The sequence below is a fragment of the Palaemon carinicauda genome, chromosome 27 (genome assembly GCF_036898095.1).
Source record: "Palaemon carinicauda isolate YSFRI2023 chromosome 27, ASM3689809v2, whole genome shotgun sequence".
NCBI classification, from domain to species: domain Eukaryota; kingdom Metazoa; phylum Arthropoda; class Malacostraca; order Decapoda; family Palaemonidae; genus Palaemon; species Palaemon carinicauda.
The window spans coordinates 58423973-58449773 of NC_090751.1; the positions used below are offsets into that span (position 1 = coordinate 58423973).

Below are 25801 nucleotides of genomic sequence, written 5' to 3' on the forward strand. Positions count from 1 at the left end.
AATTGAGTTTACTGGTGTTTTAGGCTTTTACCTCCCTCTTCACTAGACCTCAGGTGGAATAGTTCTAGTAAAAAATCGATTTGAGCTGCCGATGTTCGTTCTTTAAGTGTTCAAGAAATATACCGTTATGGGAGTTTCTTTTGTACTATTTTGACATATTCACCCTCGTCTATTAAAAACAGCAACTCCCTACACGGACGCAGCACTCAAAGGGAAAAAAACTCCATGTTCCAGTGGTTTGCTTACTGTCGGGATCTAACGTTTAAATCGTCCGCCACGCGTAGCATGGAATTATGGTCTGCCAGAAGACGCGGCCAGAAGACACGGGGGCTGAACCAATGAGGGTGCTGGGAGGGCCCAAGGCAGCAGTGAGGTAGACACTGGTGTAATTGGTAGTTACAGCCGCTCCTCCGTCTCCGTCGCTTTCTGCTACCTCTTCATCACACTCTCGCCAGGTAATATGAGGTCTATTGATCACTTATGGTTCCCTTAACGAAAGGAGAATGTACCATTTCACTTTGTGTAGTGTTTTAAGTTTAAATTTTGTGTTAATATAGAAAACTTAACGCGTCGTCTGCATTTCGGCCACTCGTGGGACAAGGGAGGGAGGATGCAAGTAAAATGCCGCTTGTCCTGGAGAGGTTATCTGTCTGACCTCTTGGTAGATTGCTAGATTTTATTGATTAAGATTAAGGCTGATAGTTTTATCGGATAGCAATCATGAAGATTAAATTATAGTCTTCGAGGACCAATTTCTGAATATCAAGAGCCCAACCCTCACATTCCGGTCATGGAAAATCGCCCGGTCTATGGAAGCAAGCGAGGCTATACCCCCAGACAAACGAAACGAAAATCATCGCTAGTAAAGATCGTAACTGGGATATCTAATGTGTAATTTTTAATGGAAAAGAACAAAGAAATGTTTATTTGTAAGCTGAGTATTAGATTTTTTGGTTTTGAACCAAAGGTGACTGTAGACTTGGTACTAGTCTAGGCTACAGGTAGACGAGCTGTCCTAGTAATGTTGGGCTATATGGAACTTTTAACGGATGCATTGAATAATCTTTGTTTTATACTGCACCTTATTTTATGTGCATTGAGCTTCTGACAAGCTTCTGATTTCAATTAAGATTTTAGAACTTCTATAACATGTGTGAAATTGCTCTGAAGAGTTGACCGTCAAATTTGAGGTTTCTTAGACCAGTTGTCTATTGCAGGCATTGATAGGCTGACCATGTATTGTGTGCTTTTATAGGCTATTTATTGTAGCCATTCCGGCAACCCTTGAAACCTTGATAGGTTGACTCAAATGTAGCCCTACACATTGATAGACTACTTAATTGTAGACCTAGACCTTGATAGGCTAACTAAATTGTAGGCCTAGACCTTGATAGCCTAACTTAATTGTAGGCCTAGACCTTGATGGGCTAACTAAATTGTAGGCCCAGACCTTGATAGGCTAAGTAAATTGTAGACCCAGACCTTCATAGGCTAACTAAATTGTAGGCCCATAGCTTGATAGGCAATTCAATTGTTGGGCCAGACCTTGATAGGCAAACTCGATTGTAGACCCACACCTTGATAGACCAACTCAATTGTAGGCCCAGATCTTGATAGGCTTTTTTAATTGTAGGCCCAGACCTTGATAGGCTTATTCAATTGTAGGCCCAGACCTTGATAGGCTAATTCAATTGTAGGCCCAGTTTTTGGTAGGCTAATTCAATTGTAGGCCTAGACCCTGATAGGCTAACTCGATTGTAGGCCTGAGCCTTGATAGGCTAATTAGATTGTAGGCCTGAGTCTTATTAGGCTAGTACAATTGTAGGCCTGAGCCTTGCTAGGCTAACTCTATTGTAGGCCTGAGCCTTGCTAGGCTAACTCTATTGTAGGCCTGAGCCTTGCTAGGCTAACTATTGTAGGCCTGAGCCTTGCTAGGCTAACTCGATTGTAGGCCTGAGCCTTGCTAGGCTAACTCGATTGTAGGCCTGAGCCTTGCTAGGCTAACTCGATTGTAGGCCTGAGCCTTGCTAGGCTAACTCGATTGTAGGCCTGAGCCTTGCTAGGCTAACTCGATTGTAGGCCTGAGCCTTGCTAGGCTAACTCGATTGTAGGCCTGAGCCTTGCTAGGCTAACTCGATTGTAGGCCTGAGCCTTGCTAGGCTAACTCGATTGTAGGCCTGAGCCTTGCTAGGCTAACTCGATTGTAGGCCTGAGCCTTGCTAGGCTAACTCGATTGTAGGCCTGAGCCTTGCTAGGCTAACTCGATTGTAGGCCTGAGCCTTGATAGGCTAACTCGATTGTAGGCCAGAGCCTTGATAGGCTAACTCGATTGTAGGCCTGAGCCTTGGCTGGCGATCTACCTAGGTCTGTGAGAGGCTGGCGACCTACCTTCTGACGGATACACAAGTGACTTTATATTGTACAGGGTGCATTTGTATGTTGTAGTTGCCTTCACCTTTCAATACTGTATGTCACAATCAGTGTCGTCGACATGTCAGTCACGAGTAGATGATGCAGAATTATCATCCTGTGAGGCCATTCTAATTATGTAGTAAAAAAAGATTTTTACCTTTGTACCTGGACAGAATGGTACTACCACTAACAAATCTTGGATAAAAAGCAATAATCGTTAAATATATAGAAAAACACGGGACATTTCGGAGCCTTTGTAGTTTATGGAGACAAGCTTTTAACCAGACGAAAATAGAGTAAAAAAAAGTACGAAATCGGCTCTTTTTCACGGGAATGATCACGGAATGAAATATTAATTTCACTAGTTTTGTAACTGCTTGTCCCAACAATCTACATACTAGGACCACTCTGGTCATGGATGTCGGAAACGTGCGGAAAAAAAAGTCAGAAATCTGCTCTTTTTCGCGGGAATGATCACGGAATGAAATATTAAATTCATTAGTTTTGTAAATGCTTGTCCCAACAATCTATATAATAGGACCACTCTGGTCATGGATGTCGGAAACGTGCGAGAAAATGGACAATAACCCAAAATTCCCCTCCTAACCTGACCTACAAGCCGTGTCCTTACCTTCCTCGGGAACTAACCGGGGGGGGGCTAACGCCCCCCCTGCGACCCCCCCCCCCCCCAACCACTATCGCTAACATACAAACCCAACCTAACTGAACCTAGTAGTTCCCAGGTCACTACCCCTACCCGGGGGAAGCCCCCTGACCCCCTTCGTAAGTCTCTCTCCTACACAAAAAACTCAAAATTATATCTTAACCACATTGTCATAATAAAAAAAAGTTACTCAGACTTACCTTAATATTCGATATCGCAACATCACCAATTGTACACTTCTCACATGGACCCTTAAATTCCTCTAAAAAGCCTTCTCGAAATAAATAATGAAAGAATCCAGGGATAACTCGAGTAAAATCACGTAGGTGTATATAACTTAGTCTTAATCGAATCAATTTGATCAATATGAATGATAAACTCAACAATATCGCTGAAAGAGTAACTATACGCAACACGTCTATCCATTACGGCAGTTAGAGTTGGAAAGGGTCGACTCCAGGTCAATCTCGGGTCATGTGGGGGGGGATTAAAAATTTGAAATCACGCAGCCAACGAAAGTTTTAGTTCGGTTGCTTTGTTTGACACTGGCTTTATCTACCGAAATATCTTAACTAGATGTTGGCTAGCCTAACCTTTGGTTGTATATAAAACATATTAGTATTCGGCATAATTTCAAGACGTGTCCCAACGAAATAACAATCTTAACAAGAGGTTAAAAATTAAGATTGTTGGAATTAGCGAAAACATAAGTTCGAACATCAATAACTGTTCAAGCTTGCGCCACCAGCTGATAGGCGAACCGAGCGCCGCCAAACGGGTGTTATTATAGTCAGGCAGGAAATTTTACGATAGAGTAAATTGGCTGTGGCTTCAGCGAACGACGCATTGTAACGACCTTTCCCTAACCTAACAATTCATGATAATTATCATAGCAGCATCAAATATCACTATAAATGACCTGTCCCTAAAAACTACAAACTTAACAGTAAGATAAATAGGCTATGTAGATTGACGGGACAGTATTAAATTGTAAAAACGAACTTTTCTTAGACTGGGATGACACGGGCTCTATCTATCAGGAAAGTTGGAAACTAAGCAGGAGCTACCCGTGACTTGCGTTCGGACCGTGCTGAACTTTGAAAATATTGCCATGGTAAAGGTAAATTATGATATTATTCAAAATGATAAAATAACATCATATTATGGTATGTTGGATCATTGTAAAGAACATCTTCCCCATAATGAAAAACAATTTGGCTAGTAATAAGAAAGATATCGCCCTGTCCCGAAAAACTACAGACACCCCCAACATTTCTAAGGGAAAATAAACTTTTACTTCAGTAAATTGTGCTTTCAACTAATTTTACCTTTATTTTTCATATGTCCACTGCAAATAAGCTATTAGTCCTGTAGGACACAAGTGTGAACCTGGGATTTTAAGTGTGCTAAAATCAGGACAAAATGTGATTAACACTTGAGATTTGTAAAAGGATACGGAACCTAACAAACGCACCTAACCTAACCTAGTAGTTACCAGGTCACAACCCCTAGCCGGCCCTCCTTCCCAGTTCACAAAATATAAGTAAATCGCAAACAAATCCTTATTTTATGATTGACACCAAAGTGGTTTTTTTTTTTTTTTATGTCAGTATCATTCTTGGGATATTTTAACCTATGAGGGATAGCATAGTGAGCTTTTAAAATTTTTTTCACTACACTGGGAGTACCAAGAAACTTGGATTTTGCATCGAAAGAGTAGCCATTACACTTTGTTACTTTGAGCTCCATAAGGCTCATTAGACTCATAACACTACTACAGAGAACTGAAAACTGATGTGTGCGTAGAAACTATAAAGTCTTGATGTTGCAACAAGAAGTTGTGCGCTGGAAGTATAAACTTGTAACCGTGCAATTGGTAGGAGGAAACAGGAATAGAAACATCTGACTCGCAAAATGTAAAAAAAAAGTGAAATGAGTATTCCAGGGGAAGATGATCCCCATATTTTGTGCTATTATTCGTTGTTTTATTATACGTCCAATAGAAAAATGTATAGAGAAGAAAAGGTTATTTTTACCATTATCGATTCGCTAGTATATTTTCCCCCATCCAAAACGCCTGGTTTCCACTTTGTCCCCCAATTACCCTAGGATGCATTAGGGTATAGCTTATTAACTTTATTTACGAGAGAAATAAAGGACATTTTTTAATAAAAACAGGAGTCTCGTGTGTAATATTAATTTTATATATATATATATATATATATATATATGTATATATATATATACACCCCATTTTTTATTAATAAAGCTTGCCTTGTGTTTTACTATAATACTGTAATACCCAAAAAGCATTGATGGCTCCACTCCCTCTTTTCTTGTCTTTTCTCCTTTATTGAATGTAAAACAATACATTACCTGGCCACCCTTTCCTCCAACCGCTAGTTGGTTGGTAGAGAGATCTAACAACATTGCTGAGCAATCCCAAGAACTAAGAGAAAGTCTCAAAATTTGAAAATCAAGCTCTATTATTGACATTATCCTTTGACAACTCATAGCGCATCAGTAGAATATACACGTAGTACCCTTTTGGTTAAAGAGCACCAACTCTGGGTTGAACACTCCTTTTGAGAACACACTAATAATTTTTTAGCATTCGTGTGTCTGTTCGATTGTGGTCTTTCACCCTGGTGTCTGCCTTCCAGCAATCGGACGTGATTGTGGTTTGTTGAGCGTTGTCAATTAACAAAAGAGTTTTTGTAGTATGGTATGGTCTTCAACCATTCATAGAAGAAAAATCTTGTTTCCTGGTCAAGGATTCCAAACACCCAATCATCTTGGTATCTTCAAAATTTCACATCAGATGTCTTTGCATTAGTTTTACCAGTCAATGATGGTGGTGTTGGAGGTTAAGTTTTACCAGTCAATGATGGTGGTGTTGGAGGTTAGAGGTGAGGTTTTAACATGTACAGTACGCACTATTTGGGCCCGTGAGGGGCAGAGCACCAGATCACCAACATAATTTGACATTCTAATGTAGATTTTTCAAAGAATCTATGCTAGGCACAGACAATTCATTATAGCTTCCAGCATGTTAATTTCTGCCATCTTTTATAAGTGTAAACTGGCTGGTGTTACGCTTTTTACAAAATCTGGGAAAAAATAATGCTAAATAGGCCTTTGGTAAATTTATTTAAAAAGCTCTTCATGAATGAGAGTGAATTTATGAAGATCGTGAAGTTCTAATTTTCTTTAGAATATAGTTCACTTGCGCCCATGAACTTGAAGTACTGCTAGCTAAGTTTGCATTGGAATGTCCTACCATGGTTGCATTCACTGTACGAGAAAGCCAGGTGAATTGTAACGACCTTAGGTCTCCTAGAAATTGTGGTCAGGTAAACTATTTTAGTTGGTCAATTTTGAAAGTATGCAATCATGGAAAGTAGGCCACATGAACACATTCTCTACTACTGTACTGATCTACCAGGTATCTTCGGCCATGGCTGTTACGTTGTTCTGTAATGACAACTTATTCACTATCTAACATTAGGGTAGGCTACTTATATACAGTACTGTATATAGAATTTGGGAACCTTTAGATATCAGTGGCCGGTTCCTCCCAGATGCATAGAAAAGGAGAAAAGTCTTCCCATGGTGCGCCTTGGTAGGCCGGCCGTCTACGGTGCGCCTTGGTCGGCCGGCCGTCTACGGTGGGCCTTGGTCGGCCGGCCGTCTACGGTGGGCCTTGGTCGGCCGGCCGTCTACGGTGGGCCTTGGTCGGCCGGCCGTCTACGGTGGGCCTTGGTCGGCCGGCCGTCTACGGTGGGCCTTGGTCGGCCGGCCGTCTACGGTGGCCCTTGGTCGGCCGGCCGTCTACGGTGGCCCTTGGTCGGCCGGCCGTCTACGGTGGCCCTTGGTCGGCCGGCCGTCTACGGTGGCCCTTGGTCGGCCGGCCGTCTACGGTGGCCCTTGGTCGGCCGGCCGTCTACGGTGGGCCCTTGACCTTTCCAATGGATGAAAGCCTAGAACTAGGAATAAACAGGGCTTATAAACCTAACCACAAGGACCTTGTCCTTATTTAATGGGGGTTTTGTCCACGCTAAGGTTCCTCCCACCCTACCTGTTTTAGTACAGAGTCCAATAAATATTAACACTAGCTGCCCACGTATGATTTTTTCTCATTCTTTGGAGTCTCAACACTAATTGCCTCATCATTTTTATGCATAACTTTTCACATACGAATCATTTGCGATTCCAGGCATATTTTTGTACCTGAAAAACCATATTTCACCAGAGAAACAAACTTGAGAATAGACGCAGCATCTACCCCTCCCCAGTACACTAGTTTCTTGCCTCATTATTTGGATGTAGGAATCTTGGGTTATTCTCGTCAGTCTCATCATCTTAGTTTTGTTAAAGGAAGAGATTCTTGCAGAACTATTTTCCTTGGCGTAATACAGTATTTACTTTTGAAATAAAGTAGTGATTAGTTGGAACCAATTTGGTCTTTTTTTATTTATTTTTTTTTGTTTTTGTTTTTTTGCACCTCCAAACAGGTTATTTTTCCCTCGACATACAATATGCTTGGACCCTTCAGGATTGCAATTCAGAACCTCTGGCGTAGAATCTTGGAATTTCATATTACTGTACAGTACTGTATAATATTTTTGGATTGGAGAACATCTGTGGCATGTTTCAAATGTGTTATTTGATTGTATTGTCTTGTTTTATAGCTAAAAAGTCATCTTTATGTATTTACACAAGTGCATCTGGTCACATACGCAACCCTTTTCTGACTTGGGTACTTATTCATTTATTTTTCTTAAAATTTCAAGGGAAAGTATTTTAGTACTCTTCCATATACAGTATAGTAATTCCCCCATTTTCTTTGATTCTCAGGGAAATAGATTATCCATTTTCTCATAACATACGCATTCGTAAAAAAGTTTGCAGCCCGAATGTTCCTCTTGTTTTATTTTGTCTGCTTATTTACACATTTACAGTCTTTGTATTATGATAATTTTGAAAGATAACTAAATCTGGGAAACGAGTAACATTTTCCCAGAAAAATACATGCAAATATATATTGTTGATTTATTTCTAAGCTCCGTAGTAGTTCTGTTACGACCAAATGGAAGAAATACTGTATAGTGGGTATGATAATATAGGATGGTTGCAATATGTTCCCACCTGTGCTTGGTGCATTGGAGGTAGCGTCTTTATCACTTCAGTCTTGGTTGTTGCGATACTTGGGCATCTATTACTGACCTTTTCGTGCTTAGTGTGTTTTCTCTTCAGTGAGGAGTGCTAATCAGGTATGCTTGAGAACCTGCCTTGATCTTGAAGGTAAATTTTATAGCAAGTGGTTGCTCTCTCAATATGATTTCCCACAAGGAAATGAAAGCATTCACCATTAAATACTGTATACAGGAACTGACTACACTTTCCAGTGTTGGTGCAAGTACGCATTCTCAAACTGAATTCTCTTTAGCCATTTCGCGTACTCCTAAAACATAAGTGATAATCACCATAATGATAATTCCCCAGCTTATAGGCCTTTGCTGTCATGACGGAAGATAGACAACCATTCCATGGTCCTCTACATGTCAAAACTGTCAGATGCCAATGAATCCCAGTTTTTTACAGGTTTGACAGATTCCTCAGTAGAAGAATGCAAAACCATATCCCTCATTTCCTATATAGTAGCCCATCCGACATCCTATTGTGACCAGCCAGCCCATAAGCGCCCCCCCCCCCCCCTGCATTGCATACAGGAACACCACCTAGCTCTGTACCTATCAACCCAGATGTTGCGAATCTTACACAGAGTACGTGTAGTGACAACAACTATTTGTCGCAATCTGTACTACCCACGAGTAGTATATTTTGTAAGTGGCGTCCCTGTCAGTCTAAAGCCTGCTCCTGGCTAGACCATTGGTAGTACAGTATCTTACTTTGCTGTCTCGGAAAACCTTTTAGATCTGGACACACTCGAACAGTATGAGGAACTTGTACATTCTGGAGCAAAATCCTTGGAATTTGTCCTCCATCACACTGCATTAATTTGGGGAAACGGTCCGTAAAAGGAGATGGCTGTCATCTCAAGTTTTGACACATGATACACTGAGAGATGTTTATGCTTCTTGTGTACAGTAATTGACCTCCTGCAGAAGTAGCTGCTGCATTGGAAAAATTAAGATTTAGCCAGGCTTCTCTTTTCTGAAGAGCTCCTGCAACAAGGTTCTCGGCTATGCATCGGCCATCACCACTTGAACAGACACCTCAATGTAGTTTGTAGTTTTCTTCCAGAACTAGACTACATTCATCATTACAAAAGACAAGCAGAACCCTAGTCTTCGTTTTGACAGAGAAGTCATCCCTCGGCCCTTAAGAGCTAAGGATATTGAGGTGTCAGTCCCCCCGAGTTACCACTTCTAGGGGTGAAGGCTGCAACATCATTGTACAAGGTCCCTCGACAGTGGAAGTCCTCCGTTCAGGGTATCTTGGCCTATTAACGAGCTGTGGTCCTCTTTTTGACACTGAATCTGACAATTCCAAGATTGTATTCAATGGGATCCCAGTAATATCTTCTCTTATAGAAGGAAGTGACCCAATTGCTGGAGAAGAATGCAGTCGAAGAACGTTTGGTCTGGTCTCCAGGTATCTTCAGCAACTTCTTCCTGGTGGAGAAACTGACTGGAGATTGAGAACCTTTCCCACTTTAACCAGTTTGTCCTTCGAACTCTGTTCAAAATGGAAACGCCCGGTACAGTAATCCAGCCAATTTGAAAGAATGACTATCTGTTGGCCATAGACCTACAAGACGCATACTCTGCTATCAAATCCCAGTCCACCCAAAATCAAGGTCGTCTCTGTTTTTTGTTCCGAAGAAGGCATAAATTCAAGGTGCTGTGCTTCGGCCTGTCAACAGCCCCACAGGTCTTGACCTGACTGTAAACTCTAGTTTACCATCTACAGAAGACTCCTCTGTTATCTGGACGACTGGCTGTTACTGGTGGAATCGAGGTCTTCACCACAGAGAACTACTTTTGGAGTTTTGCTACTACCTTGGAATACGGCCTAGTCTTGACCCTCTGTCTCTTCTACGGTATTTGGGCATGGCCATGCAGTAGATTCTGTCTAAGCCAGAGTATTTCTGTCAACAGAGATTGGAGCACCTTCCTCGAGAATCCCTTCAAGCCCATCTTTGGGTGAACTTTCTCTGACAACTCTGCTCATTAAAGAAGTTGGTACCTTTCGTCAGGTTGCATCTCTGCTTGATATAGTGGGTCTTGAAAAGTCTGTAGTCTCGGACATTAAACTTGCCATCGACAGCCTTGAAGATCCCTTGTGATATAAAGTCAGACCTCTCCTGGTGGATCCAGAAGAACTTGTTAGCTACCACATACCTAAAGTTTCTCCATCCAGACTTCCAGCTATTTTCAGATACCTTTCATCAAGGATAAGAAACCCATCTTCAACAGGAACAAATTAAGAAGATAGGCGTTTGGCCAAAAGAAACTCTTGAAAACAGAAGAGGGTACTTGGTAGTAGGTTGGCCTGGGCACCAGCCACCCGTTGAGATACTACCGCTAAAGAGTTATGGGGTCTTTTGACTGGCCAGACAGTACTACATTGGATCCTCCTCTCTGGTTACAGTTCATTTTCCTTTTTGCCTACACACACACTCCGAATAGTCTGGCATATTCTTTCTGTACTCATACACCTGACAACACTAAGATTACCAAATAATTGTTTTGTGGCCACTTTCGTCTTGGTAAGGGTAGAAGGGACTCTTTAGCTATGGTAAGCTGCTCTTCTAGGAGAAGGACACTCCAAAATCAAACCATTGTTCTCTAGTCTTGGGTAGTGCCATAGCCTTTGTACCATGGTCTTCCACTGCCTTTGGTTAGAGTTCTCTTGCTTGAACGTACACTCGGGCACACTATTTTATCTTATTTCTCTTCCTCTTGTTTTGTTAAGTTTATAAAGGAGATATTTATTTTAATGCTACTCTTCTGAAAAATTTTATTTTTCCTTGTTTCATTTCCTCACTGGACTATTTTCCCTGTTGGAGCCACTGGACTTATAGCATTGTGCTTTTCCAACTAGGGTTGTAGCTTAGCAATTGATAATAATAAGGGGTCATTCAGACTGATTGTAATGGTGGCGTGGCACTTTGAGACAATCGTTAATAAACAGATTTTTTGGGGTGGTACACTATACGTGGCAAGTTACATACTGTACAATAGTGAATCTGAAAAAGGAGCAAAGTTTTCCTCTCCTTCCAAGGAATAAGGAGACCGCATCATGTTTTTTTTTTGGGGGGAGGGGGGGTGAACGGTAGATATTCATTGTTATATAGTTATATTGTTTATGATTTACCTGCACATTGGAGAGTTGAAGAATCAGTTATGAATTAAGAATTTAAGGAGAATTAGCTATTTAGGGTAATTCTTTCGTATTGTAGTTTTAACGCAATGTACCTGTCTAGTCAAAGCCAATAAGATTTACTTCTTATTAATAAGGATCTACTGATGTAACACCTTTGGTTAATGTAATTGGCACTATGTATTTTTTTTTTCTTGTATGTACTTTCCATATATTGAGTGCAGTACTATGAACATTTAAGTAATAGCCCCTGAGAGAGGGGGTTGGAGTAACAGGTCTTTTGAAGGATGACCAGCTTTATATTTCTCACCATATTGCATTAGCACTAGAATTGGAATATAGTGTTTTTACTGAGCTGCATGCCATTGAAGATGAATACTAAATAGGAGGCCTGCAAGTGAAGTCTCAATAACTGTACCTGTATCGGAAAGGTGTGTGAAAGTTATCGAGGAGGAAAATCCCTTTCCCAAATTTGTTCCTTCATGGGTACAAACCCTCATTTTTTAATGGGAGTATATCAGTGAAGCTTGAACTCTGCTGATAAAATTTTTAACAAGATGTCTGTAGTTGCTGGCGAGTAGTGGGTGAGCCTCGGCCTCCCTGACGGCTTGCAGAATAGCTAATCTGACTTCAGCCACTGAATCTTACAGACACACACTTGGTGTTCCAAACTTGGCTTGTTTAGTTTTCTTTTCATACTTTCAGACTTTTAATTGTGTGTATGCATTGAGGAGAAACCACGAGTAGGCATGCGGTCGGTTTTGCCCTGGAGTTTCAGACCAGCTGTACCTAACCTCCATAAGTTGGCCGTGGATCCCCATTCTTAGTGCTCTTGCAGTGGTCATGACTGCCTTATCTTCATCTGTGATGTATGTAAGGAGTGGCCATTTTCTCAGAAAGAAGGCCAACATAGATTGTTCTTCTTTAGGGTGACCTCAAATCCTTGAAAAATTTGCTGGATCTATGTTCTTCCCCTGGTACTCTGGCTTGCAATCCTCTTCAGAGGGAAGGTTAAAAAGGACCTAAATATTGATATAACGTTGGGGCAAACCAAGAGCGAGTCGGCTTTACCTGCTTCCCTTTGAAAAGCTGGTATTCCTTCTTGAGTTGTTCCCAATATTGATTTCAGGTGACTATGCAGACAAAGACGACGGTATTTTGTCAAAGGAAAAACAATTGTAAGACTGCACCGTCAAAGGCAAAATTTTCACTTGGAGTCTTCCACCTCGCCATCAAAAGACCCCCTTGCTGTCCTGCTAGATTCCCCTGGAAGACCAGTTGATCGGCAATCCGCTCTTTCAAAGTTACCTTCTTCAGGTAAGAGAGGGAAAAGCTTACAGCCTACATTTCATTACATACAACATTGTCATTGGTGATGGCTTCACAAAGTTCTTTTAGTCTTGTAAAGACTAATAAGAGTGTTTCCCGTCAGCACAGTTGGTAGACTTCTGGTAGGCTTGTCAAGGATGTCGTTCAGTTTGCCAGGCATCCACACTCTCCAGCTGTCAAGTGGTGTAGTATTAGGTCCTCATAAGACTTTATAGTCTCTCCGCAGAGAAATTTAAGAACTAATAGACACTGGGCACTTGTGAGCAATCGCATATTTGTGTTCTTGTTCTTCAGTTGATATACTTGCTTCTAATATTAAGCAGTCAGTTGCTTGCTCGTGTACTCTTTGGGTCTTTGTACAACACCTGAGTGCTCTACTGTTCACGTACTCTCCCTATTTAGCACAAATTCTTCTGGACTTGAAAGTTTTCCTGCCGACACATGTCGCCCTGTTTGTACATGTCTTTTCCTATTGGTTTGCACTCTTTAATGTAACGCTTGCCTATTCATGCACACCCTTTAGTTAGGAGCACTCTGATGCTCTCGGATATGCTCTCTTGTTGGAGGAAATTTTCCAGTCGGTGCTCTACACACACCCTTCAATCAAGTTCCACCAGTCCATGGGACTTCATATGGAAGTGCACATGTGCCATTTACAGTACTTCTAGAAAGCCTTAATGCTTTACTGCACTTGAGTAGTAAGGATATGCACACTTCCCCCTTGATTAAAGTCTCCGATGAAACTGTGCTCTACTGCTGGCACCCAAGCGCTCTCGGCTATAGACGTAGGTCCTTCGATTAAAGGAAAGTCTAACCTTGCACGCTCACTCTCCAGATAGCACTCCTTATGATTTTTGCGCTAGCACAAATGGGTAGTATGCTGTTGCCTGTCGTCACTGGTTAGGGCATGATCATCCAGGCATACAAGGAGCCAGTTTTATTGGAAACCTCTTAGGGGCGCTCTTTTTCGGATAAGGTCCCTGAGAGGGACCCTAGAATTTATTTTAACGAAGTTCTTTACATGAAATTCTGGATAAGGAATCCATTAGGGAGAGAGATTTCAACTAAAACATCCAGGTTAAGCTCTTGTAGAATTTATTAGCCCAGATAGTCATCATCACATGTCAATCAGTCCAAACACCGTAGGTCTTCCTGATTTAAACGTGCCGAACCACCAAAGGTGAACGTTTGCTTTGTCTTTCGAGGTTAGTACCAGAAAAAAGGTGGCCTCCGGGCCGGCAAAAAACTCTTCAACCAGGGAGAGTCGTCAGAGGACCACTCCGGCTCCATACCATCCCCAAATCAACCTTCTTAAATACTTGGCCCTCATTAGCCAGTGGGCAAGGTGGCTGTTCCACAGGACATTGGAGGACCTCTTGACGTTGACACTGCCTCTAGTCTTCCCCTCTCTGACTCTGATGACAATGTTATCATACCATCCGAACCCATAGAAAATATGATTCTTCCAGTCGGAGTGCAAGTAATGGAAAAGGGTACACTGCAAATGGTCTTGAATAGGTCTCCAGGTTTCTGCAGTTGACTATTCCTTGTGGAAAAGTCTAGCGGACGCTGGAGACCGGTAATTGACCTTTCCCCCAAAACAAGTTTGTGCTACAAACTCCATTCACATTAGACAGTAAACACCACAAGAACAGCTATCAGGAAATATGGTTATTTGCTGTCCATACCCGAGAGATGCAGGCTGTATGACCAGCACCCAGTCCATCAGTCAAGAAAATATCTGCTTAATCTTGAAAAAAGTTAGATTGATGAAGATTTATATTCGTGGCTGAGGTACGAGGTTTTCTTTGAAGTGTCACTCGCCTGGCTACCACTTTTTTTAACATGTCAGAAGAAGCTAGGGATGCCCATTTAAGGGACCAATTCATTTCAGGCTCCTGCTCACGAGGTTAGATAAGTAGGTGTCCTGTTAGCCTTTACCAAGAACATGTCAGTGGGCCAAGTCCTGAAGGTCATAGTATGGAAAAGCTAGACAACCTTCACAGCCCACTATTTATGGGAATGCACCCACTAGTCACTGTACTTTCTTATGGTCCTGAGGTAGCAGCTGAGCATGTGCTGTAGTGTACTGTACTTTGTTCCCTTATATGACAAGAAGTATCTCTTAAGATGGCCGTTGCGACATCAGTTTAGGATGAGATAAAAAATGTCTAGCCTTATTCCTCTTCTTCCTTCATTGGAGTGCAGCTGGTTGAGCAGTTGTGTTGCTGGATTGGGCCATTGATCCATGTAAGCTATCACCATTCTATTTTAGATTTTGAAGTGCTTTACCCCCATTCTGATAAGGGGAAGGATGGATAATAAAGTAAACTCATCTCTCTATTTTAGCTGCACTTTAAACTTAAGACAGCATATCCTTTGTCTAATGACCTAAACCCAGCCCTATCACCTGAATTTTAGGTCTAGGAGGGGAGTTAGAATAAATGCTCCTGCTGTGCATTAGGATGGGTGCATGATATCTTTGAATTTTAAATTAGCCAGTTTGGTTACATGGTCATCCCCCCCACTTAAGGATTTCTCCTATTAAAGGACAAGGGGTTGTATCCGTGAAGGACCACGTAAGAATTTTAAAAGTAATTTATATTTTTGCTATCTGCAAACCAGAGTCCTTAAAGTTATACTACCCTGCCTCGCCAACCCCACAAGCCCTAGGTGAAAGTAAATTTGTTACTCGGTGAATCGGCTACCCCTAGTAACTATAGACACCTCCTTAAAAATTTTAACATCAGGGTTCCAGCTTTGCTGAACGTGTACTTCTATTAAAGGTCGCTCATTTATATAGTTAAAGAAAGTAGATTATTTTGAACATATACATTTGTGATATTTAAACATTCACATCATATCAAAATACTGTAGTGTGAACATGCGTTGGTGGCATCTAAGAAAGGGGGAATAACATCTCTCCTTCAATGATGAATATGGTCTCTTGAAGTGGAAGAATTGTATGGGAATAAAGGCGATGTGTAATACCCTCACGGACCCTTGCCTAAACTTATTAGAGAGCAATGTTCTTACTATGAGGAATGTAACCCCTCCCTGTACCTTTCTTTAACACTTAAAAACAAAAGATCTGTGTACAGAGGTGTTGCCACTGGATCTGCTTAAGAATTCCGCCTGGTAAGGAAAAGTCCCTTAAATACTGTATTACCGAAAACCATCGACACATCTGCCTAATTAACCAAACATACTTGCAATTTCTATATTAAATTAGTTTTAGTTCAAAATACATCACACACAAACAAATATGAAAACATTGACTTCATTTTATAAATATAAAAGATTTATGTGCCAAAAAAGTTTTTCAATCTTGAACTATGCGGAAATATTTTCCATTCCAGACAGTAAAGCAGAAATCGAAAATGGAAATTCTGGAGAGTCCTCTGTAGATTTAATTTTTCGTCATTATCCCCACAATTCCGCACTCTCTCTCTCTCTCTCTCTCTCTCTCTCTCTCTCTCTCTCTCTCTCTCTCTCTCTCTCTCTCTCTCTCTCTCTCTCATTAATTTCTTTATGATAATAGGGTGAACACTGGTATGAGCTTTTTATTGGTTTAATAAAGGGTTTAGGTGGTAGGTATCGAATGTAGTGTACATACCACCATGAAAGAAACTGGTGGGTTTTAATATAATTTTATAGTTCATTAACTAGGCATTCTTTATCATTTCTTTCAGATGCGATTTTCATTAGTCATTTTTTATATAATTGCTTAACGTTTTATATGGTAAATTGAGTTATTACTTTTATATTTCATTCAAGTAATTTTTGTTTTATAAAAGACACAATAAGTACTATGTATTGCTGGTTGATCTTGATATTTTATTTATTAGGAGTTTAGACAAGATAATAAATACCTGTATTAAGTGCAGATACTCAATCCAATATCTTTCTGAAGAAGGCATGATGAAATAGTTGTTCAGCCCACACTGTACAGAGGGGGGGAAGAATATAATAAACCTACCCTTTTTTATCTGTTGAGATCAATAAATCTTTTCCTAGACAGGGGAAGCTTGAATCGTGTACAGTATTTGGAAATATCTAGCCCAACCATTTGAATCTGATGTGATGTATTAGACACCTAGTGATTTTCACTACCTTCAGTCCCGTATGGTGTATTTTATGTTGGGTAATTTTATTTTTCTTATTGTTTATGCATAGAAATTTTACATGTTTGAAACTATATATCGAGGACAAGTTTTGCATCCCACGAAAGGTCCTTGGGCTTAAGTTTATTTGTGGGGTGGGCGATTGGAAGAGTCAGTGTTTTGTTAGTAATAGTCTCTCGGTTTATGTGGTGTCCTGGGATACATCATAGAACTTGAAATTTAACATTTACAATGTAAAAATCAAAAGTAAATTTTAATAATTCCTAATACTCAACCTTTTGAGTCCCATTACGTATTCTCTATCAGAGTATTTGTACTCAATTTGGCGGCACAGGTCATATTTTATTTCTAGATAATAATACAGCAGTTAATATTTTTAAGTGTGAAAATTGAAATATTTTTAAGTGTGAAAATCTTGAAATATTTTTAACATATCAAAGGAAAGGAATTTTATTCAGTAAAGTAGAAAATGTTGTCAAGTCCTATAACAAGTATTTTTTGTGACGAGGCAAGTTTAGTCAAATTTCTCAAAAAAAAAAGAAGTGGGACTTGCACACAAGTTTTTTGTTGAGGGGTTAGCACTCGAAAGGGTTAATAATTTTCACAAAATCTGGTTGTTAATGTTTGGCTGTGCTGTGAGCTGTACGACTTGATTGATTTAGTATTTTATTACAAGTAATAGTTCAGAATAATTGTAAGTTTAATAGTCTTATTGAGAATTTTCTTAAAACATAGGTTATGAAACTTGAATTTTGTGTATTATGTTCAGATTTTCTAGCTTATTGCTATATCAGCTGTGAGTTTTTGAATCTTGCCAATATTGTATTTTGTAATGATAAGAGATTATCATTCTTTTATTTCAAGGAGAAAAGACTTTATACTACATAGATATCAAAAGTTTTTTTTTAAAGGTCTGGTTTGTTTCATTTACAAATATTTTTTCGTCATTCATCCTTTCTAGACATGAAATTTCATGTCATAAATGTTAGTGTATTTTGCTTTCAATATCTTATTTTTTTTTTTTTTACAGTTTTCCATGTCTTAGCCTTTTTATAATGATTGTATACAAAATTTAATGGTTTTGATGTTGTCTGTTGTCAAGTGGGTGGGCAAATTAAGATTTCTGAAGTTTTTATTTGCAAAACATTTTATGTCTAGAGATTTTATTTTTTTTTTTATTTGTTCATAATTTAATTTTTTAAGTAAACATTAGCATGGCAACAAGACCTATATTTCTGGCTTCTTTTTAGCTAAATCTATAAAAACTGTCCTGAAGTGGACCCAAGACAAGGATAGATTAATGTACAGTAATGAATCCTTTATAGGAACATCAGAATACAACTATGTCTAGATATATCTACAGTTAATTCTGTAGTGGCTTAAGTATGAGCTGAGCATTGGTATTAGGTATTCTTGCAAGATAGTACTGTATACATTTAGAAAGAAAAAGTTAATCTCAAAATAACTTGAATTGGGTTCACTTGCAGCATTGTAGAGAGCGATTAGGGTAGATGTAGATGTTCTGCTGCCCGTCGCTACTAGCAAGGTAGGGCAGGTGTTGCATGACAAGTTACCTCCCTCCAATTCCCATTTTTATTCCCAGACTACCACTACCCCGGTAGCGTGGTGATTGAAGTGTTATTTCTCTACAATTGCAGTAGTTTCTGATGTTTGCTCTTTTTACTTTTATTTTTTGAACCTAAGATTTTTTTAGGTCTGTGTGAACCGAAGAGCTAAATAGGATTGGTTTGCCATGGTTGGTAACTAATACAGTACAAGATATTTTGTTTGGAGTTTTCTTTGTGCCCACTACAATTAAAAGAGTCCCAGTTCCTTGATCTTATTGAGTATCGATTTGAATCTAAAGAATTGCTTTAATTTTTTTTGCTCCAACTGCTCTTAGTTTGGATTTTCATCATATGACTGACAGTGAGCCCTTTGTAAAGCAACAGTTTTACTTTTCGTGAGTGACCCTTAACCCTGATGAATCCCCAGGTTTGGATTAGCTTTTTGCTATTTGCATTCTAGCTGTGTGGTGGTAATGGTAATAGTATCTGGTAGTTTGACATTGATGAAATAGATTAATTTGTCTTTGCTGTAAGACTGTTCCCATGAACTTCATTTTGTAAACTATGTTGCCACCTTAAGGTTATTTAAGTACAGTTTTGAGGATATTTTTCATTGCGATAAGTTAATTTTTTTGTTAGTCCCTTAAACCAATTGACAGTCAGTAAGCCACTTTTTGTGACCAGCTGTGGTTGGTGTTTAAAAGTCATTAAGCTACTAATGAATTATAACTTTTTACTTCTCATCATAGCTACTAACAATAACGATAAGTAATTTGGTTGCATTGAATTTCACAGGATGTCGTCCGACCGCAAGGCTGTAGTCAAGAATGCTGACATGTCAGAGGAGATGCAGCAGGATGCTGTAGACTGTGCCACGCAGGCTATTGAGAAATTCAATATCGAGAAGGTATGAACGTGAAATTTATGCTAGTTGTGAAGAAAATTTTCTAGTACTGCTCAAAGTCGTGACCATGTAAATATCGAATATGGATTATTTTTTTAGCCAGCATTAGTGGGGGAATATTTAATTTTATATTCTTTTTATTTATTTTTTTTTGTGTGACTAATATGTCTGATATTTTATTTCGCCAGGATATTGCTGCATACATTAAGAAAGAATTTGACAAGAAATACAACCCTACTTGGCATTGTATTGTAGGACGCAACTTCGGCAGTTATGTGACACACGAGACCAAGCATTTCATCTACTTTTATTTGGGACAAGTTGCAATTCTCCTATTTAAGAGTGGCTAAAATCATCTAAGCACCTCCCCCATTTCAATGCCAGGGATATTCTCCAAGTTAGATGTGCATTTCTGGAGCTGGTGAATATCCCCGAAAAAAAAATACTAATAGATACCTCTACTCCATGGGGATGGAGGGATATAGACCACCATTTCCAAGGAGTTGCTAATCTTGTAAAGTGCTGCTAGGTTACTAGCAAAAGAGTCGACCTTTGTTTCACATAAAATATGTAATTTTGTTGTAATCGATTGCTAAGCAAAAGTTAGCAAATGTCTGAGAATATAGACTTATTTGCTTTCACTGGACCATACCTGGCAGCACTCTGCTTTTGAACTGGTTATGGCACATCTTTTTTTATTACATTTCCAGTTATCTTAATGTACCTCTTCATGAGCTGCAAAGCTTTCTCATTGCGTCAGCCAAGCTGGTGTGGTCACCCGCTGTGCTGCTGTGGCGGGTGACGAACATAAATATTATTTATTTGATTGTATTGTGCACAATTCTCATCCTGAATCATCAAGGATCCTCTTAACCCTTCCCCTAGAGTAGGTAGGATTTATTACCCCAGTCCCCCCTTAATCCCTGAAGTCCATTGTTGATGCACCTTATTTAAAATTTGGTTTGGTGCAGCTTATTGTGGGTGCAAACTAAAAGCATAATCCTGCCTATACTGAAACAAGTTACGTACTTAACAGAAATCTATATGCTTGTGATAGAAGTCTCTAGCTAGTAGTTTCATATCTATTCATCTTGCAACCTGAGGTTATCGTCTTGTCCGAAAAAGTTTATCTTGCTGTTGGGATTTTTCAGCTTTCATGTCCAGGAGCAGAATAATCTATAGTCATCCCTACTGAAGTGTAACCTCTATATGCGAATTTCTCTCACTCCTGATTAATCGACAAACTTTAAATTTTGAGTGCACAAGTGAGGGATGGCATCCATAATTTGTATTTCATCTTTTCCTGCATCTTGTTTCAGTCCACTCACCCGTACAAGTTGTGGATCATGCATTAAATCTGAATTTTAACAGCAGCATTCACTAGTGGAAACTCATTTAGTAGCTAATTAACAATTTTTATTTTTAAAAATGGAATGAAGATTGTTTTCAGAACTTTTTTCAGAACAACAAAAGTACCATTTTATTAATGAAAGTCCTTTATTTTCATTATTACAGTATAACTAAGAATATTTTATTTTATGAATGAGAACCAATAAGTTTTTGGTTCATAAATGTTTGTTATGTCAACTGCTGTGTTCTGTGATGTTCAAAGTAAATACAATCTATTTATGTGTACTTTTCATTTTTTTTTAATCCTAATCCAATGTAGAATTAAGAAAGCTCGTTCTAGAATAAAGCTAGTTTTTTTCAAGATTTGTGTTTAGGGAGTTTCTTCATGAGTTCAGTGTGTGAAGCTGCTTCCCAAGTTAAGGTATAGTAATGCATTTGATTTTTCTTTGAAACAATATGGAGGAGGAATTTATTTATGTTTGCAAGAATTTGTAAGTGTTCTTGATACCCATCTAAATAGAATTGATTGTAAAGGTAGTTTATACTGTTTGTCAAATGAAGATTTTAATTTCTGAAATTATATTTTGTTCTTGTTACATGTTACGGTAGAACCTTTGTATCAGTTATTTGTACACTTGCTGTTGCTGCATGACTTGTATACAGATACTGTACAGTATGTTTAGTGATGCAGTCACAGGAAAAATTGAAATGTTAAGACTTGATTACCCTAAACTGGGGTGAATGTTGTAGACAAGATCTTTGCATTAGGTTCTTTGAAATTACTATATATTTTCTTATTGTTCATTGATGCCCAAAACCATGCATTTAAATAAATCTTAGTTATATTATAAAGATATTACTTGTTTCAGTGTTTTCTTCTGTAATGGGTTTGTCAACTCCTGCATGTGGTTTTTCATCAGTATTGGAAATACCTTGTGATCATTAGTGTGCGTTTCCAGATATTACGGTGAGTATTTGGTTCTCCTTTTTTCACCTTGAGTGACTGCTCAGTAGATTTTGAAGTTAATACAATTTTTTTTAGGGTTCTTCACGTGTACATTGTAAATATCGCCATACATGTAGTCTTTTCTCGTTTGGTTTAAAGTACTTTTTAGCTTTCCTCACCCCCTACTGGATCAATTTTTTTCTTTTTTTTTCTCAAAGCTCAAGGCAAAGTATCTTCGGGTAGATAGAATTAAAGCCTAAAACAAAAGCCACAATACCTCAAAAGAGGTTATGGAATTAAGACTTTGAAAATGTCATTTAAAAATATCTAGAAATTGTTTGCCCTTGAATTTCAAAACCAGAGATCTTCTTTAGGTAATGGAGTTAGAGGTTTATCAAAACTTTTTCTCCTCGGCAGTCCAAAGTACTTCATGGTGTTGGAACAGACTAGAAAAACTTGAGTAATCGTTTTAATAGGGAACCAAACCAAAGTTTTGCATAAAAGTTTAAGTACATAATTGGAAGCATACACTAGAAAATACAGTATGCTATTTCGGGTAAGCTTTTGCATTCATCGATTACTTTGGAAGTTTTAGCATCCCTCACATACAGAATTGCGTTTGTCGTCTGGATTTTTTTTGGTGGGGATGTGTGTGTTGTAATGGAATGTGTGACCCTCTTACATGTTAAGTTCAAGTTTAGCATCGCTCTTATGCAGAATTGCTGTTGTCTTTTGTCTGGGTTTTTGTTATTATGGTGGAATAGAATGCCATCCACGGTTGTATTGTGCATAGAAATTGGTTGTAGAATATTACAGTTGCACTTAGTTAAATTTTCTTGTAGGTTAAATAAAGTATAGTACTTGTATGAAAATTATTTTCTTAGAATATTTGGAGACTAATAGATACCATCTCTTGTAACTAATGAAGAATAAATGGACATGCCTATATAGGAATCATTCTGTTCTTCCAAGTGTGCTATCCTTGTTGATCAATTAAAATAAAGGGAAAGTTTTGGACATTAAATGTCAGTTATGTATTCTTGAAATGTGCTGCTGTATGTTTTAAGGTCGAACCATTCAAGTTATCCTTTGAAACCATTGTTGAACATATAAAAAAGAAATTTGTGATATCCAAATTTACCAATCTTCAGTAAATATAAAAAAAACCTAAGCAATATGTGCTGTATTGGAAAATACCAAAGAGGCTCCTTCAATATTTACTATTGGTTTTATATTTTTAGGACTACATAGGTCTTCAGTGAATTGAGGAGAGCTGGAGCTGGAATTTTTTAAGGAGAGTGGATTTTCCAAGACAAATTTTTTGCTGATTACTCAAAACTGAGAATAATTATAAGCTGTTGGAGCCCTTGCTCATTCAAGCAAAAATGGAACAAAATCGACTAACTTGTGAAGATTTTTCTTCAAAATAGTCTCGAGATTGGGGATCACTAAAGATCTGATTTGGACGAAATGGCGTAATTGTGGATTTTAAACTAGGTTGAATATTAAAACCTGATTGTATATGATTTTGGCGTTATGAAAATAATTTAATGAAAGTTAACTGAAATCTAAGTATGTAATGTGTTGCCTCGTTGAAAAGTAGGTATTGGGCATGTTTGGTTCAGCTGCTGTATCGTTTACCTTGAGCAATTTCAAAATATGGTGCTATTACCAAAATAGTAGTTGATTGCAGTTTGTTGAAGGAGATTTGAAATTTACATTATTTGGTTATGGAATCATTTGAATATTTACTTATTGTCTCTTTATAACCATTTGTCAAAGTACCTAATGAACTTGGGGAAAAATTATTTCCAGTGTAAATAATGTTTAGGTATTTTTTTTTAAAAATCCAAACTTTGGATGTGTGAATTTTTTTTTTCTAAAATTTAGTAGGATTTATTTAATTTTTCACAATTATTTCAAAGGTCATTTGTAGTTAGCGCTTAATAGACTTGTTTGGTAATAGATCACTGGAGAAGTTTCAAAATGCTGAAGAAATTATTGAAGAGGAAACCAGAACCAGATTTGGAGCATTCTTGTAGAAACTAAAGATGATCCAGTTATTGACCCAAGTTTTGAAAGTTTGAGAACCTACTGAGAATTTGGTCTTGGATTATTAAGATTTAAACATTAGTACAGGTATGTTGGTAAAATTTTTTTCATTTTTAACAATCATACCTTTTGAATAAAAAAATTCTGTTAACTGCCAGTGCTAACATGATCTCTGAATAAGAAATCCAAAAACCTTTAATATCCATGGGTAACTTTCCCCCCCTGCCTACTATATAGAGATTGGCAAGTGAAAATGTCATCTTCCCATGAGAGAGATGGTGCCTGCACCTCAGTAGCCATTGGTTGTAGTAAGTTGAAGGCGATTTGAAATACTGTATTGCACGGTACAGTAACTTTGGTTACGGAAGCATTTGTTTATAGAGAATTTTCTTGGGATCAGTTCTTTTGTATTCAGTACAGTAATAGTTGTTGATAAATATTTGTGCCCGCACGAATACAAACCTTTGTCCTTGAATAGCAGTGTGCTTGCAGCAGAGCTGGATGTAGCCGTTAAAATTTAACAAGGTAATGGTAGGTGGCAGGTAATCCCAGTCCATCCAACAGGTCTCTTTAAGGCCCCACTGCTTTCAACTTGTGGATAGTACAGAAAATATTTCCACCATATTTATTTGACGTTTTAATCTTTCTCTTTGAGACAAATTTATATGCTAGTCATCATGTGCGAGGGATATTCAGCAGGAAGAAAGGACTTGCAGTTTCCCAATAACTAGTTAGGTAACAGTTTTCAGTGTTAAACTGCCAATATCCACTGTCTTGTTCCTGTTAGATAGCAATCCCGTTTGCTGTTTATCCCTTTGCTTGCATATCCATGTAATGATAGAATCGTATTCCCGAGTAGTTTAGAAATCCTTAGACATCAATGTGATCTGTTGGAGGAAGAAGGTGAAGGGAGATATGCTGCTCTTTTCCTCTTGTCTTCAGTGGTTTTCTGGTCCCGAAAAAGTACTAAGGATATATGAACTAGTTGCTGTTTAGTTACTGTGATCTCTTTCCCTCCCCCCCCCACTCCCCAAGTGTTGTCATTGGCTTGTACAATTCGGTAGAAAGCAGACTTCAATTTTTTCCTTCTCTTCCTCATCTTCGTGAGTCTTCACTGCTACTGCTAGAGTAAAACAAGATTTCATCTAGGATGCCCAGGAAGACTGATAGATGCAGGTCTCATATGATAATTACCGTTTTTCTCCTAGTAGGAGAGAGAGGGCGGTACCAGGAACTCCCTTGAGGGACGAAGCGGGAAGGAATGCGGGCGCGCACTATTCTGGGGGAAGTGTGTGATTATTCAGTATGAATGTTCATATGGTTTTTATCTGCCCTCTCTCATACTGGGAGAAGTTAGTGCTGACAATTGACCTAAAGCTGGAAGGAACCTAGTCCTGTGCAACTCTCATATGGAAAAGAACACAGTCTATGCCATTTGGGATGAAGAGACGACATCCTAGCAGAAGGAACGAGATGTAACATATGAGCAAAAGTAATGTAATACAGAAATATTAGCAGACAGTTTCAACCCAATTGATCATTCACAAAGCACATAATCCCAGCGTACGATATCCCCACCGGTCGCTCGCGCTTCACCAATTATGGTCTTGAGGTTCATCACCAATTATGGCCTCCCCTCAAGACAGATTCTTCGTGCTGGAGACTGATCCAGGCCATATCTTCACATGCTCCAAACAAAGACCTTACAACTCGCTTGTGCGTTAGAGGTTGAACAGGTACCCTTTCAGGTCCAATTACAGCACCAGTTAAAGCACAAAGGTGCCATATCGTGCTTTCATAATAGCTGGCAAGGATCCTTGCCAACTAGGGACAGGCTCTAGTGTGATGTTGCTATGTACACTCTCCCGTTTGCTCTCCAAAGGCTAAGGCACTTGATACCCTTGCCCTTGAAGAACGTGAGGGCCAGTAGTAGTTCTGTCATCAAAGGAGGCCAGCCAAATGTTAGTTCATCACTTTTTCATCTACAGGGGATTGCCCTGTTCTGTCGAAGGGAAGGAGGATGCATTGAAGAATGTTGGGGGTATCTTTGACCCTATGGTCCCAAACTTTATTTTAATATTTGGTCTACGATTACCACGGTCT

At 38.9% G+C, this 25801-nt stretch overlaps 1 protein-coding gene across 2 annotated transcripts; it reads left to right on the forward strand.

Annotated features, from left to right (window-relative positions):
* The first annotated feature begins 297 nt into the window (after positions 1-297).
* LOC137620729 (dynein light chain 1, cytoplasmic) lies at positions 298-21564 on the forward strand. 2 transcript variants are annotated; one of them, XM_068351094.1, is made up of 4 exons: positions 372-455; positions 18366-18424; positions 19242-19353; positions 19539-21564. In XM_068351094.1, the coding sequence occupies exons 2-4, from the start codon at positions 18396-18398 to the stop codon at positions 19698-19700; spliced, it is 303 nt and encodes a 100-aa protein (XP_068207195.1). In that variant the 5' UTR covers positions 372-455; positions 18366-18395; the 3' UTR covers positions 19701-21564. The 2 variants fall into 2 exon arrangements, with proteins under 2 accessions (XP_068207196.1, XP_068207195.1); XM_068351095.1 differs by lacking the exon at positions 18366-18424 and having other exon boundaries at positions 298-455.
* Positions 21565-25801: the final 4237 nt, after the last annotated feature.